Consider the following 17,668-nt stretch of genomic DNA (forward strand, 5'->3'; position numbering starts at 1 on the left):
TCTCTGCAACTGCTCAAGCATCAGATTGGAGGAATCAGGGTGGTGACAAAAGGAATAGGAAGGTAGACAGAGTAAAACCATCAGACAAAAACCTTACATAGAACATATATTAAGAAATATAGCTGTATCTGTGGATTGTGTTGAGAACAGAAATACACTGAAATTCGGAAGACTACCTGTAGACGGTCAACATGAACTTTGACTCCTCCAACTATTCCTTTTTTAAAAGCTGCCAGCATATCTAATATAGGGTTGAATCGGCTACCTCTGAAAAATATAAACAGATAAACAAAATGTGCATATTAACAACAGAAAGAGAAATTAATAATCTAATACCAAGTGCCCTCTACATAGGCAAAGCACTCTGCCATCTGCTGAGACGGATAAAAAAAAATACAAAGAGGCCCTGCTTCCAAAGCGTTCAGTGTTACTGTGGTGAGGTGCACGCATCACACTTCTTTTATCAACCTACCTTATATTGTCTTCCCGGATGAGGACAAGGAAAAGTGGACGTCCGTGCATTTTCCAGTATTGCTTAATGAACTGTAGTGCATTCTATCAAAACATAAGAATGAGGTAGGATGTAATGGAACAGTATCTGAGCTGATAAGGATGCTTAACCATTAGAGGCAAAAAGCCAACAATACTCTTATATAGAAAGACAATTCACAATCAAACCATGGATAATACAGACTATTTAGGGGTAGAAATGTTCTCATACACACAAGTTAAGCTAGAAACCATTGTGATTTTAAACTTTGTTCTTAAAAGTAATCAGATCACACATGTTTTAAGGCTGCTTTGTGTGTGTGTGTGTGTGTGTGTGTGTGTGTGTGTGTGTGTGTGTGTGTGTGTGTGTGGCTTAATAAACAGAGCTCCAGAATGGTCCCAGGGAGGGAAGATCAACCCAGGGTTGTCACCTAGAAGATTAATTCTCACTCCACATAACTGCAGATTTATACTACAGCAGGTAGAGGAGACTAGACTCAATCTACACAGACCACCAGAAACATGGAGAATTCCTTATTTGACTCAATTTCTATTGTCATCATAATCATCATTATCACATCAAAGACTTATGTAACACTTCCCCATGTGCCAGGCACTATTCTGAGAGCTTTGCATTTATTCACTTATAATTCTCAAGACAGCCCTATTCAGCAATACGGATGAGAAAACAGGGGCTCAGAGAAGTGAAGTAACTTGTCCAAGATCACACAGCTGGTAAATAGTGGAGCCAAGGTTTTAATAAATGAAATTTGGCTCCAGACTCCATGCTCTGGACCATGACTCTAAGCTTCTCTACTCTGAATGGAAAAGGGAGTAAAGGAGAGTTTAACTGACAGGTGTTATGAATCAGTTGAGGTTTTACTTGAAAATTCTTCATAAATAAAATCATTTTGCTAACTCAACTTTTGCTCAAAAAGAGAGAACCTTGCTGTCGTCTGAACGTGGTTTCCGAAACAGTTCCCCTTCTGCTTTTACAAACTACACTGTACATCCTTTCACTCCATTTGTAGAAGGTGGAACAAGTCAAGTCATACAACTTTACAGAAAACAATACACCTATTATTCAACTGCTGCAAGTACTGGCAGACACTGTTTTACTTTCGTATTTGATACTGTGTTAACCCAGTGTCACAGACCGAGGGGCACTCAACTTAATAACATAGAATCAGTAGAAACAAAGTCATCCCTTTTCAATAAAAAAGTGTTCTGAAGCTACCTTTATGTCATCTATCAGCAGTAAAACATCTTGAGACATGTAGAAATCACTTAGGTCGAAGATAATAGGATAACAAACCACAGTCTTTCCTAGAATGCGATAAATCTGTGGGAGATAATTAAAAAAAAATAAATACAAGAGAGACCAAAGGCAAAGGTACAGTAATACAAGCCCTAATAAAACTTAAAACTGATGTTTAATTCTGAATAAGCAAATAACATCTTCTAAAATCTGCATAACATCAGAAAGTGGTTGTTTCTTGATTGAATCAGTATGCTAATAAACTTACAGTAGTCCACCTCTACTATAAAGGGAAAAGCCCCTGTTTGAGTAAATACTATTATTATCAGATATCTCAGAAAGCTTGGAAATAATGTAGCAGTAAGTTGCTTACTTATTCCTAGAAGACATCTGTGATATCAAACAAAACAAATTATTTTCTTGAAGAAAACAATAATTCAGATAACTATTTAAGGAAATGTGAGAATGGAAGTATAGCAGGTCAAACATCATTTCAGTCTGTGGTATTACAGTCTGAACACTGCTCTACAAGGAAGTTTCATGAGCACCTTTGATGTACCGAGGCAGCCAATGGGCCTATCTGGTCTTCCGGAGAGTCCTAATTTTTCATTTATACCCAGATGGAAATAAGCCTGTAAGACACAAATTTGTAAATCAGAGTCAGGCAAGAATCCATGCTTTTCCTTTTTTGTCCCGTTTTTTTCCCCCCTTGACTACTGCCCTGCTAATTTCTTATCTTCCCAGAGAAAAAGAGGCCAGGGAAACTTTACTCAATGAACTTGTAGGAAAACAAGTCAGTCAGTAATATCAACTTAGATTTGGGGGCACTGGGAGATTTGAGAATAAAACTTTTACAGATTCACTTAGTAACACTCTAAGATTGTTCTTACGCTTTATAAATTTACGATTCGTATAGCTCTATCTGATTCATATAAGAACGAAGAGAGTTAAATGCTTCCTACGTGATAAAAAAAATTTGGCTATCCTTTAAAAGTTTTAAAAAACAGGGCCACATAACTTCTACTAGACTTCCACCCTCAAGTATTTCCCACCAACATGGACAAATCTTATTGATTTTTCTGATGATATGAATTTTATGAAAAATTGAATCCATATGCTACAAGTGAATGGTCTAGTTATTCTCATTACTCCTTAGCTAATAACAATTTCACTTTGGTACGTGTTGAAAGGAATGTAATTGATTGTGTGATCCCTGAAAAAAACCAGAAGAATAAGACAGGGTTATAGATTTTTAAAAGTACACCGATGAATACACAAACATAAATCAATATGGGTATATATTTACATAAGTGGGTTCATATACTATATAATGTGCTTGGTGCCTCATTTTTTTAACTTAATATTATTTTTTTACAAAGTAAAAACAGACTTGGAGTGAACTAGGAGTCAATCAGCTCTGATAAGCTGAGCACCTAATCCAATCAAAAAGCCCCCTTACCCTATTTAACATCTATCCCCTGATGAAGGTAGCTCCCAATTTTTTATTAGTTAAAAATTAATTCAGTAACCATCTTTGGACAGCATGCTATTATTTCTGTAGGATAATTTCCTAGACTAGATGGATCAAAGAGACTATATGTTCTCTTTGAAACCTAATGCCAGGTTGGTCACCCTCCAGAAGTAATGGGCCAATTTACACTGACATTAATAGTACACAGGCCTTTTTTGTCACTCTCCTGGGTCACAATGATATTTCATTTTAGTTTTAAACTATCATATTCAAATATTTTGTGGCTGACCATTTTCCCATATATTTAATGGCTATTTGTATATCCCATACATTTTTTTCATTTTCTTTCCCCTTCTCTACTGGGCATTTGTCATTCTTCTTCATTTATAAGAGATCTTGATATATTTAGTGATTTTTATATTTAAATCATTTTTTAAAATGTTTAAATCTTTCATCTGTCTGAAATTTATTTTTGTATCTGATGAGAAGTAGAAATCGAACTTAAATTTTCCTAAATGGAAAATCAAACCAACTGTCTCTAAACAATCTACTGATTATGATTTGAACTGATTTCAAATGTGAACCTCATCGTATACAAAATTAATGTTATCACCAGAGCCCTCTGTTTGTTCTGCCATGGTGCCCACATCCACGTCAGAGTTATCCCTGTGTCTCTCCTGCATTGTGTGTTCCTAGAGAACATACCCTGAGTAGGCACTGTGCCTAGCATAAAGCTGGTGCTCAGAAAATGCTTGATGGTTGAATGAGGCAGCATCTGTAAGACCTCATGAGCCACAGGTGCTGTGCATATTAAATCTGTAACAGCAGTGCTTTTAGACAAAGTTAACTGGCCAGAAAAAGTACTCTAAGCATTGTGTTGTATAGCTGCACTGGAACTACAGTGCACAGCACTAGGACACCCCCCCACCCCCCACCCTTTCCCTTAAATATTTTCAATTTTTCAGAAACAAGTATACACTAAAATACTTCAGATTTCTTCTTTTAGACAAATGATCATATTAATCAACCATGCACAAGCTGAAATGTACTGATCTAGGGAGATCTAGAGAAAATCTTTAAATACTACTCTATTACAATAAAGGGACTGTCCTTACCTCTCTGACCCATGGTAGAACAGGTCTACAACAATGAAGTAATCAGGCACAGAATACTCGCTGCATTCCAGGGCGCAGATGATACTGTCCCCACTCTGTACACATTCACACCACTCTATCCTCTGAAACATACAGTAGTGACCAAACCATCCCGAAGTACAGAATTACTTCATTCTAGATCTGCACTGTATTCAGATCTGGGGCCAATCATGCCACAGTTACTACATCCTGAAACACCAGCCACTCACAGGGGAAGTCCTGCCCCCAGCTGTCTGCCCTCACAACCTTCTCAGTGGGCCGAAGGAGGGAGCAGCTTCTCAGAAGAGGATGATCAGCCACTGGCAAAAGAATATGTGTATTAACTAAGGGAACACTTTCAGTATTAGAAGGTAGACTACAAGAAGCAATGTACTAGGAGTGTATCTTAAGGATGAATCTCAAAGAGCAGCTGGCCTGGAACATCGAGGCTACAGTCACAGAGAATCTTCTGTATGACATGTGCCCAGGGAAGCTGGGCTCCTGGTCACAGATCCGTCTTTTTAGCCATGCCACACACCCAAATGGTTAATCATGAGTTAACATCATCTTTAAAACAACAAAATTTAAAATAAGTCAGAACCTGTTGTAAGTCTTCGCTTTGCTCTGTGGCAGGATGCTTCCCACCACCTCTGTGATTCCTTAGCACCTCCTCCTAATGTCTATTATAGGACTGATCAAAGTGGATTGTAATCAACTGTTTTTTCTGCCACACCACCAGACTCAGAGGAGAACAGGGACAGAGTCACTTGATCTGTGTGCCCCACACGGTGCTCTGCACAGAATGGTGTTCACTGACGAATGAATGAATAAAATGCCACATTTAAGTCATCTGGAGTCACATTGGTCTTTTAAACCTTAACTATGAGTTGTCTGGTAGAATATAGATTCTAATATAAATTAGGCCTAAAAAAAACAGATTTGGGTTAATCTGCTTTGAGAGTATGTTTATCAAAGAATAATAACCTTTGTTATCATTCCCTGCAGCTTTCAGTGAGAGACCATAAAAATGTCTCAGCAAACACAGCTCACCTGAATGATAAGTGCACAGTGTTACACCTTAGATTTTTGCCCCCTCCACACTGTCTCCTCTCTCTGCCTTGTGAATTCTTACCTCCCCTCTGGCCTCATTTTACCTCTTCTACCATGAAACCCAGTTTTCCATCATTTACTTCCTAGTGTGATTTTAAACTATTACCTACTCTAGGGTTCCTTGCATTTTCAGCTGTGTCTCTTTAATTGGAGGGTGGGGGTGGGGAAGAGCTGTAAATCGGTTAGGGGAGGTTTACGGACTTTCGAAGGGCTGGTGCTCTGTGTGACCTGACATCCAGGTTCTAAGGTCCAGTCTGATTAGCAGTAACTCTGGGGCCCTGCATTTTCCCTGCAATGTGCACCTCACTTCTCTAGGCTGTTATTCTTCATATAGCATCAAGGCTTTGATCAAAAGCATTTGTATCAACTTAACTGACTTAATCTTGATCACTTGAGAGAGACTGCTCTAAACACTTCCACCAAATACTGCAGAGTTTGTTCCTGTACTGTTTTTTAACAATTATCAAATAAAACCAGTGGTTTATAAATAATTAGTGGAAATCAACAACTTCCCGTCCCTAATGAGCAAGAATGTGCCTAAGCTCAGGCACTGCCGGATCCATCTGCAGACAAGTGCATGCAAAAGACCTCAAAAGTTACCTTTTAATTCAACCTCATAGGTATGTAACTGTACCAAAGATAAATTTGGATGTCACTTTGTAATTATTTTGAGACCCAGCAAACAAAAGGGGTAGAAACTATGTCAGTTAAGTCAAGAGAAAAAGAGAAGTAGTTATTACCAATAATATTTAGATGAGAGAGTTTCTTTAATAGTTAATAAAAGGGAAAAATAATCAAATCAAATGTAAAGGTTAATTTTTTAAACAACTACTAAAATTAAAGCCAATTTGTTATTTAAGTGATCAGTCCAGGTTAGTAATAGACTTTAGCAAGGAGTAGAAATCAACAAGACCTATGACTATGACTATGATGTACACACACATTGCAGTTGTGTTTTAGTAACAAGGTCTGATAGAGTGGGTCTCTCAACTTAATTAGAAAGGCTTTTGGATTAATGACTCTATCTCAGAACTGGATTTTAAATATGCTTCTTGACTGTAAACTAAGTTTAATCTTCACGCTCTAGTACCTCCATAAAGCAGACAGGAAAGAAACAGAATCACACTTACTTTCACAAGCTCCTGCTGGGCCCATATCTGAATGGGTTCTACCTGTTGAGGAGTTTGAGTCTGAATACCGTATGTGTTGAGAAAAACTTGAAGGCTGAAGAACACAGGGAAAAAAGAGAGACATTTTAAGATAATCCATTTATAGTTTGGGCAATGGTGAATGAGGATGAGAAAAGGGAAAAGACCACGCTAACTTGGAGTTAGTAATTTTTATAATGTCAGCAATATGTCATCTGCACTGGAATCCAGAGGCCCTGTTGGGCTCTTCATAAAGCATCAGATGGGAGCTTTGGGAGCTGGCAGAGGTTAAGTACCGACTCTGGGAATCCCCATAATCTATCTGCATTAATTTCTCAAAACTACACACCAGGCAACACTGGCACTGGTCATGGTCTTTAATATTCACACCAACTAAAACAAAATTATTTTTAAACACGAAAAGAATGTTGTCCTGGCACTTAAAGTGACATTAGTGACATCCTTGAAACCCTGTCAATGAGTCTATGAGTTAATTTCTACCACCACGTTCAACGTTGTAAGCATAATGCAATCAGCCTCCCTCCCTCAGCCCCCAGAAGAACATACCACCCATCTGGATTTCATACCGTTGACTTTCTGCTATTAGCGCTACGTAAACGACCAAATCATTTTCCAGTGGGCCCTGCAATACAGAATAAGGGATGGGGGAAAACATTTGAAAAGATCTGGTCATCATCAGCTACAATGAGAACCATCTCTAAGCAGTTCATTAAAATGATGGACACCAGCCGACTCTAAGCAGTCGCCTCTCTTTCCTTGCTCTCCACTGCCGACCAATCAATCTGATGGTGCAGACAGAGTAATGGAACACCAAGGAATGGAAAGACATAAATCTCACCACTACCAGAGGGGCTGGCCTGTCAGGCTGCTTTGAATGATGCAAAAGAGTAGTTTGGGGACCAAGAGTCATTTTCCATCATTTAACTATGAAGGGAAGAGTAGGAACTAAAAATAAAGGCCCAATTTATGTATTCTCTAAAAAAAAATGATTGTGAGTTAAAATTGTTCATCTGACATCTTCACTACATAAAGCTATTCCCCTTCCTGTTAGCCAACTTTCCTTCCACACCTTACACATCAAAATAGCTTTATTCTAATATATAGCATCTATGGTAGAGAATAAACCACCCAGTTGACTATATAATTAGCACTGTGTTCATTAAATACAAGCTGTTGGGCTTAATAGTTCTAAACAAGATAGTGTTGGATATCTGCTACTCTTTTTCTGGGTGGAAAAGATTCACTATAACATATTATGCACTGTTAGAGGAAACCCAATTTTGACACTGTTTATAATTAACACAGAACATTAAGAAGTACCAATAAATTACACTATTAGGAGGCTGTGAAAATACTGATTAAATATAATTTCTTTATAGTAATGAATCCAACATTCCCAATAGTATGCTCTAAAATGTTTGATTTACCATCAGTCAGTTCCTTGATACGGTATTCAATATGCCACTAGAATTTATGTATGATGGAAGGCAAGAAACACCAGAATACATATACCAGCAGTAAATAACTTACAGTCAAAGGATGGTTCCCAGAATCATCGTGAAAATGCCATTTCAGGCAGTCTTCCGTGTGATTTAAATGAATACATAAAATACGATGTAACAACCCCACTAAAAGTAAATACACATTAAAAATACTATAAATTTTATCTTTAGTTGATAAAGACTTTAAAGTTGATGTTACTCAAAAGGATGAGAAAAAGTCATTATTCAGAGTCTCACCAAGAGTTCTAACAAATGAAAGCGTTAGCCTTGATTTTTCTTGGATGAAATCTCCTATTCATCAAGAGGAGGGGTGACCTGAGAGTGGGCCCTTATCTACACTCTTCAGGACAATTAGTGCTCTTAAATTAAAAAAAAAAAAATGAATACATATATTAGAATACAGATGATATTTCAGTGACAACAAATAAGGCAGCTGACAGATCCTAGTTGGCAAATTGGTATAATCACAGGTCTGTTTAGAACAGTGCTGTTTGCATTTGTATGACAGAGTATTCTAAATCTAAAATGCCCACTACACATGTTGAATCACAGTGAGCATGCAGTTAGGGGATGACCAGATGGCTGAAGAATTCTTTCACTGTGGAAACTCAGCATTTCATAAAGTTCCAAATCACAAGCCATCTACCATAACGAGCTGAGGCCTCTAACCCTAGCCCAAGTGAGACCTTCCCTCCATTTCCACCCACAGAAAGACTTCACCATGGTCAGTCCCTCCCCCAACAATCCTCTTTCACTGACAACATTGGAATTATCTTTTCTCTATTTTCACCATTTTCTCCAAAGCACCCAAACTGCTGTCTGAACCAGCGAAGTCTCTCTGAAAACTTCCTGGTAGTAATTAACACCGTCTATTTCTGAGTGGCGCTTTCCTTAATAACACTGTAGTATTTTCTGCTTCAAGGTTCTCAAAGCACACACGCACACACACGTACATACACATACCAAGCCCAGTGTGGTGCTGGAGCTCCGCATTTTAGGTGCATTTATGCACTCATTCATTTGACCAATAGTTAAGGCACACTCACACACAAGGCTCCAAACTATACCCCAGTGTTACAAGATGAATACAACCCAGTGTCCCTCGAGTTCAGAGTCTACTGGGACAGATGTACAAGCGATGTTTTCAAATGTGTTTATTATAACGGGAAAGTATTCCACTGATATCTCTCTTTGGGCAGTACAGATCTACCCTATTAAAAAAAAAAAACAACGGCTGCAAGGCATTACATTTTATGGATGTACCATAATTTATTTCAAGGAATGTTTCTTGTGATAACACTTAGGTGGTTTCCAAAATTTCCAAGAATCCTGAGGATTTAGGGAGAGCACAGAGTGCTTAAGCACGATACTGGAAACACAGCACCAATAAAGGACACTCATACTTCCTGCAGTTGTACTTAGAGCTTTCACACCTATCCTAGCAGAGTTGCTCCTCTCTTCCTTGCTGAGATTTGCTGTAGTATCTATGTGGCCCTTGGTCTCATTGGCTTCCACCATTCTAAGACATTAGAACCATCCACAACCCCCTTTTTATGACTAGTTCTTCCTCCAAAGAATTCCAAACATCTTTTAAAAGAAATCCGCAAGTGACTTACCACCTTCCTAGTTTTCTCTCACTTCCTCAAACACAGAGCATCACTATTTCCTTACCTTCCTTGCCTCAGTTAACTCTGTACTCTGCCATCTAATCTGCTTTGCCTTTGAGATGAAGTCTTCACACTTCAAGGACACTCAACTCCTTATCAACTCTACCTCCACCCCAAACAGGCTCACTCCAGCTGAGAACCTCAGAACCATCTTGGATGCCTCCCTTTTACCCTTCTTATTCAATTTGTCACCGAAATCCTGTTAATCCCTTTTTCATAAAGTATCTTGAAACATGTTCTCTTTTCATTTGTATAGTAACATTCAGGATTGAAAAGCAACAACAACAATAAACACTTTACATAACTTTCTACATTCCATATGCGAGGAGGCACTGTTCCAAGTGCTTTAACAAACAATTATTTCATTTTACAGGTAACAAAAATGAGGCACAGAAAGCTTAAGTAATTTATTGAAAGTCACAGAGCTAGTAAATAGCAGAGCTGGAATTCACATCCAAGCAATCTGTGCTCATAATCACTCAGTTATTTTGCCTCTCAAAGAGTGGAAAGAGGGCAAGTTTTAGAAGTGAAGGACCCACATACAAGTTCTATCTTGTCACTCTCTGTCTCATGATCCCGGTCACCTAATAGGTGCCTTCAACTTATCATGGACAAAACGGAACTACTGACTTCCTCAAATTCACTCACCCTTAAAATATTTCTTATAACCAGTAACAGCTTAAAAAAAAAAAAAAGATAGCACGTACTAAGCACCACTAATGCTACTTACTCATTAACACACCCCTGTTAGGTAGGCTACTATAATTATTTTCATTTACTGATGAGAAAACAGAGGCACACAGTGATTAAAAAACTTACTTAAACATCTTATAGCTAATATGTGGCAAAGTGGGGATCCAAATCTGGCCAACCTCATCTATCTCTTAAACATTATAGCATCCTGCGTGCCCCTCTAGTGTGCTGCTAACTCACCAGTGAGTCCCACTGGCTCTACCTCTCCGTGCTTTGGCATGAATCAAACATGCCACTTCTCTCCACCTCTACTGCTACTATCACCCTGCTCAAAGTCACCATCCTCTTTCACTCAGTCAACTATCTGTCCTACCTGCCTCAGTCTTATCCCACCGCTCCCAACAGTCCATCCTCCAGATAGTAATGAGGACGGTTTTTTCAAAAAGTATACATCAGACCACCTCACCACCCCACCCCCACCTGCACGCACACATAGACACCCTGCTTAAAAGTCTCCAGTGTCTTCCCATCACCGGGAGAATAGGAACCAAACTGCTCGCCATGGCCTCCAAGGCCCTACATGATCTAGCTCCAGCCTGCCTCTTCCTTCTCATTCTCCCTCCTCTTCTTCACAATGTTTCAGTCACACTGGGTTCCCTCTTCCCTTGAACATGCCAACTGTGTTCCTATCCCAGGGCCTTTGTACATGGCACATTTCTGTTTGGAATGTTTCTCATTCACATTGTTGCACGAGGCCCTCTTGTTATGCAGGTTTCAACCACCATCCCTTTCTCAAAAAGGCCTTCTCTCCCTACCATGGCCAGCGTCTCTCTCTTACTTTATTTTGTCTACATCATAGTACCTGTCAGCTCCAGAAATTATTTGACATTATTTACTTTTATGTCCATTGTTATTCATTCCCACCAGAAAGTAACTCCCTGAGGACCGGGACTCTGATCTACCTTGTCCACTGCTATGTCCCCATTGCCTAGAAGAATGACTGGCACACAGTAGGTGCTTACTATTGATGAATGACTGCCCAGGCAAGTTTCTGTATGTTCTTCTGGGTTTATCTATAAAATAGGAATAATGATATCTGAGATACCTACCACATAGGGGGAGGATCAAACAAAAGAGGGCCTATAAAAATATTTACAAGCTTCGAGCTGCTAAACAAGTGATATTTACACTATTGTTTGTTGTGTGATTATAGCAATGAACCTCGCTGAGCCTCAGTTTCTTCACTGGTAAACTGGAATAATAAAAGTATCTATTTCATAGGGTTATGAGGATAATATGTAACATATATAAGCATTTAACACAGTGTCTGCCATATATTTTAAGTGTTTTTTTTTAAAAACAGCCTTTTTATCAATCCAGTAACACAACCACAATCCTAGATCACTGTTACAGGCTTCCTGGGCTTTCTGGTTCAAACTTGCCTCTGCTCATCTCACGTACTTTATAGTTGGGCTAATTTTCCTGTACAAGTGATTTTTACAAAGGAGAGGCTCAAAAAATATTTGTTGAATGAATGAAGAAAGGGAGGTAGGGTCAGTGAGTAAACAGACATATGTATGTCATGTTCAGGACATCACTTTAATACTCCAAAACCAGTGCTTCCCAAATAAAGCCCCAATTCCAAGGGCCTTGACAACTTCACTGTTATCTGTGGTTCCCAGTTGGTCCCTGTTTCCTTAGAACACTCCACTAAAAGTACCAATTCACTCATGTCCATCTCAAGTGTCTGTCTGCTGTCCTACATTTGGACCACTCCTTCTGTTCCTTTCTGTCTGTCCCATGCCTGACTCACTTTTTTTTTTTAATTTTATTTTATTGAGTTACAGTCAGTTTACAATGTTATGTCAATTTCCAGTGTAGAGCACAATTTTTCAGCTATACGTGAACATACATATATTCAATGTCGCATTCCTTTTCACCGTGAGCTACAAGATCTTGTATATACTTCCCTGTGTTATATAGTATAATCTTGTTTATCTGTTCTGTATATGCCTGTCAGTATCTACAAATTTCGAACTCCCAGTCTGTCCTTTCCCACCCCACCTCCCTCTTGGCAACCACAAGTTTATATTCTATGTCTATGAGTCGGTTTCTGTTTTGTATTTATGTTCATTTGTCTTTTTCTTTTCTTTTTAAAAATTCCACATATGAGCGATCTCATATGGTATTTTTCTTTCTCTTTCTGGCTTACTTCACTGAGAATGACATTCTCCAGGGACATCCATGTTGCTGCAAATGGCGTTATGTTGTCAGTTTTTATGGCTGAATAGTATTCCATGTGTAAGTATACTATATCTTTATCCAGTCACCTGTGGATGGACGTTTAGGCTGTCTCCATGTCTTGGCTGCTGTAAATAGCGCTGCTGTGAACACTGGGGTGCAGGCCTGACTTGCTCTTTCAACCTAATCTCCTCTGTGAAGTTGTGCAAACATCGGGCTGTCCAGAAGTCTTCTGTCTCCATCAGCAAACTGCTGTCTGTATGTCACCTGCCATGTCTCTGAAAGGCCTTTTTGCATGCTCATGAGTGGTCTGTATAATACAGTGTGCACCCCCTCCCTGCAGAGCCCCTCATGCTCTTTTCTCATTTAGCATATACACAGCACCTCACTTAAAGGTCTGGAAGAATATTTTTTTTAAAATATTGTTACATTTTTATTAGCAATACACACATCGTCCCTCGAGCATAAAGGTCAAATATTTGCAAACATAAACAGGATATTTTTAACGAACAAGAAAAATCATAACTAAATGGACACATTTTTATACGCTATCAAGGGATGTGCAAGTCACTTTAATCACATGATTGAAGACCAACAAACTGTAGTTGAAAATATTCTGATTTAAAACTTTCATTTCTATAAATGAATAAAGTCAGGTTTTTAAAAACATTTTTTATTGAGATTAAAAAAAAAACCACACAACATAAAACTTACCATTTTAATCATTTTTAAGTATACACCAGAAGAGAAACTTGATAGCATAACTTGCCCACGAGCTAGCTGGGCACTACTTGTATTGATATTCTAAACCATCTTGCTCAAAATTAAAAACTATGGTAATTAAAACACTGCATGTACATCTGTCTAGATCTTAGTTTTCAAATTACCCAAATCAGGTCAAAGTAGCAAGGTGAGGAGATCTGCAGCTGGGAGTTATAAATAATTTCAAAGAGAATATAGAGAAACTTAAATGTGAATGCACCCTAATGGTTTTCCTTCCTCTTGGTCTTTTTTTATTTAATTTTTAACAGTTAATTAATTCATATGGTTTAAAAATTTTTTAATTATGAAAAAGTTTTCAGTGAAGTGTCTCCTCCCATTTGTGGCCCATGCACCATCCACCGACCAGGTGGCTGCTGGGATTAGCTCTTTCCAGAGCCTCCTCTTGTGTATAAAAGCAAACAAGAATCTATACTCTTATTTTCTCACATTTTGGACAAAAGGTAACATACTGTCAGTACTTTCTTCCACTTACTTATATAGAATGGTGTTTTCCTATATTGGTACACAGAACATGCCCTCCTTTTTATTATAACCGCTTAGTATACTCTATTTTGTATATGCACCATACTTATTAACATCATCTCTTCATGTCTTTTATCATTTAAGGTTAGTCAACTTTTTGCACTGAAATCTCTGGACGTGGTTAGCTACATAGTGGAAACATTAAATATCAGGTTTTTAGTTTGCTTATAAGAGTAGAACAAGCACTCAAGCTAAGTCATTCAGAGGCATAACTGCTGCTGGATTATGTGGTCACTAGACGACTGTTATCAGAGAAGGTCAGTAGGACTGGATTTGGGGATGAGGCAGCGGGAAGAGTGTGAATCTTTTCGAGGAGAATGGCACAGAAAGATGTACAGATGTCCATTTACAACTTATTCATGGAAATAACACGACAGCTTATTAATAAGACTTATATATTATTTTATTAATTACATTTGCTTTGTAGTCCAGTTTAGAATGTCAAAGAATCGTTATCTCTGGAGAGCCTGCCATGTGCCATGTGTTCTTTAAGCACTATGTTACATACTGTCACAAAACTTCCAGTTTTAAAGGTCAGGAAAGTGAGGTGAAGAAAGGTGAAATAATTTGTCAGACAGCATACAGGAAGTCAGTGGCAGAGCTTCAACCTGACTGCAAATGTCTAAGTCTAAAGTCCTATGGTGCACATACCGTGCTGTATGTAGTTCATAGATTATGTGCAGCTTGCTGCTGTAGTTTGTATCCGTCAGGGTCCTCCAAAGAAACAGAACCAGCAGGGTAGGCATGTGAGTGTGAGTGTGAGTGTGAGTGTGAGTGTGTGTGTGTGTGTGTGTGTGTGTGTGTGTGTGTGTGAATGTACAGAGTAGAAAGAGATTTACTACAAAGAACTGACTCAGGCAATCAGAGTCTGGCAAGTCCCACAGTCTGCAGGGTGAGTCAGCAAGGTGGAGACTCAGGAGAGCTGGTGGTCTAGTCCCAATGCAAAGGCCAGGAGGCTCAAGACCCAGTTCCAGTCCAAAGGCAGGGAAAAAACAAAATATCCCAGTTTGAAGGCCGTTAGGCAGGGAGAATCCTCTCTTACTTGGCAGAGGGCCAGCCCTTTTGTTCTATTCAGGCCTTCACAGATGAGGTCCAACCACGTCAGGGAGGGCAATCTGACCTGCTAGGTTAATCTCATCCAAAAACATCTTCACCCTCATCCAGAGTGACGTTTGACCAAATATTTGGGTACTCCGTGTTCCAGTCGGGTGGACACAAAATTAACGAACACACAGTTGTAGGAGTGTGTTACCATCACAGGGAGTACAGCCTTTGTGTCCTCCCTGTAGTCTACACTCTGTCCCCCTGACATCAGGTTTGCAGAAAACTGAACTCCATGTGTTATCTATGAAACACTCATTTTCTTATCTGCTTTTTGACAGAATATAGTTCTTAAGTTCTTGGCAATTGAATTTAAAAATTACCTCTTCTATTAAATAATGTATATAGTATGCAAAACTCCTAATTCTTATTTTTGCAATATTGTATTAAGCCCTGGTTTAAGCAGCTTCATTTTTACTATGCCCTACGCTGCACGGAATAATCTATGGTGGCTGTCTTGAATAGGTCTTTTACTGAAGAAAAGGCAAAGGAGGAGCGAGAGAAGGAAAGAAAAAAGAAGTCAACAAATAAACAGGTCACACCCCACCCGAAGCTTGGCCTGCCTCAAGGGCAGTGCATTTGAAACATTCTTTGCCTCTGCTCCTAGGGCCTTACAGAAACTCATTTATGCTCATTAGCCTTCATCAGTAGGTCTTGCCAACATCCAGCATTTTTTCATTACACTCATTTTTCAGCAAAATCTCATTAGCTGAAGAAACCAGGCAGATGCTTTATATATCTCAATTCCAACTGGAGACACTGTACCCAGAGTATTTTTCCTGCTAGAGCCAAGTAACAGGCTACGGCAGTTTGAACACAGGCACATCCTGACTGGAACACACTGGCATCTTGTTCTGACATTTCCAACCAAGCCAAAGCAGCACCGTGGAGAAAATTAATACGGAAGCAGAGGAAAGGTAAGTAGAAATATCTGAGGAATAGCAACAAGAAGCACGGTTAAAAAGCTAAACGTGGCTGAGGAGTAGAGGTGGCCTGGGAGAAAATGGCCCTTTAGGGTCCCTGTATTTATACATTGCATTAGTGACTATATAAGCTTTCTATTTAAGAGGAAAACAGATGAATTTTTAAAAAGTATTCCCAGACCTCAGACACACAGTTTCAAATGCCCGAACACATACATCAGGCAATGTGTTTTTGAAAGCAATCCTTTCAACGACTACAATTATCTTGGAAAAGAATACTGATCAGCACTTTGTCACAATAAATTGACTTGTAACACTGTTTTTACTCCTTTTTAAGCACTTGCTGTAACTGGATGTTTCTATATTTTTATCTTAAAGAGGTGACTGTGCTAAAGGTCTTGTCTATTTCCTGGAAACAATGCTAAAATGACTATGTGAGCACCAGGAGAAACCCTGACTCATGGTGCTCACTCAGCTTTAATCACAGCCATCGGGAAGAACAAATGATGAGAAATTTCCAGAAACACAACAGGAATGATCAAACACTGGGAAAGACCGGTAAAATGAGGGTGAGACGGCAAGGCAGAGGCAGAAGGTAGAGCACAGGTTCGACAAGTCTAGTCGTTTCCCTCTAGGGCTTCTGTGTCATTTCAGAGGCCCCCAGGTGTTGGGATGCCACCCGTGAAAGGCCTCCAGTGGGAAATAAGCAGAAACCAGCTGTTGAGAATCATGGGAGAAATGGAAGCAAGTTACAGCAAGCCAACTTACTTTTGGTTTTTCTCTTTGGATGCTTGTACTGACTACATCAGTTCTCTGGTGTCTGGGTTGAAATGTCAGAGGTGGTAGGGGCCATTTTTACCATCTGTTGTGAAGAGTCCACAGGAAAGACTTGGTGGCAGGATTCCAGTTTAGTCAGGGTGGCACACGTTTGAACTACTTTTTATGCTGAAATTCTGCCTAAGACTTTGTCTGAAAAATGGGTTTCCCTGATAAAAATCAGTAGCCCACCTGAAGGATGAGAAGTCTGAGGTCCAGATAGGGGAAATGGTCCAGGTCCTGTAGCAAGTTAGCGGCAGATCCAGAAATACAGTCCAGGTCTCTGGACTAACTTGGTCTGGAGTTCACTCTGCTACGTCAGACTGCTTCATCCTACCAGCTGTACAGTAAACTTTTCAGTGCCCGAGAGAACTGCCAAGTGCATGGCTCCACTGATGAGTGCAAATGAGTGGACAGGACACGTGCAGTTGTCACAATGTGAATGCCACCTAAGAAAGTGGTTTCGCAGGGGTTAAATGACAAAAGCCTGTGCCACCTTCTCTTTCAGCACTAAAGGCTCTTCCCAAGAATAAAAAGACTGGGCTAATTAGACAGTACAAGGGAGAACCTGTGGCAAGATCTACAGCCGCTGGGTTAGAGACCAGACAGCTACAGAGGAACCCAGCAAGCTCTAGGCTCAAATGAGTGTTTAACTATGTAGAGCCATCTTCCCTGGTTGAGGCCAAATTGTTCCTAGCGTGTATTCTCACTGAGGACCTGAATTCGGAGGAGACAGGCAACTGTCGCTTTTAGTAGAAAAAACCTAAATGTCTTCCAAACTGATGAGATC

General features: G+C 39.4%; 1 protein-coding gene across 6 annotated transcripts in view; it reads right to left on the minus strand.

Moving 5' to 3' along the window:
• Positions 1-17,668, minus strand: part of PHKB (phosphorylase kinase regulatory subunit beta) — a 164,456-nt gene that overhangs the window by 39,633 nt on the left and 107,155 nt on the right. For all 6 annotated transcript variants that reach the window (XM_074370803.1, XM_074370804.1, XM_010950192.3 and 3 more), the window contains 6 exons: positions 7,197-7,252; positions 6,592-6,685; positions 2,296-2,379; positions 1,727-1,831; positions 473-555; positions 177-267 (listed from right to left, as the gene is read on the minus strand). In XM_074370803.1, coding sequence (XP_074226904.1) covers positions 177-267; positions 473-555; positions 1,727-1,831; positions 2,296-2,379; positions 6,592-6,685; positions 7,197-7,252 — 513 coding nt within the window. The remainder of the gene's footprint in view (positions 1-176; positions 268-472; positions 556-1,726; positions 1,832-2,295; positions 2,380-6,591; positions 6,686-7,196; positions 7,253-17,668) is intronic.

The sequence above is a fragment of the Camelus bactrianus genome, chromosome 9 (genome assembly GCF_048773025.1).
Source record: "Camelus bactrianus isolate YW-2024 breed Bactrian camel chromosome 9, ASM4877302v1, whole genome shotgun sequence".
NCBI lineage: Eukaryota > Metazoa > Chordata > Mammalia > Artiodactyla > Camelidae > Camelus > Camelus bactrianus.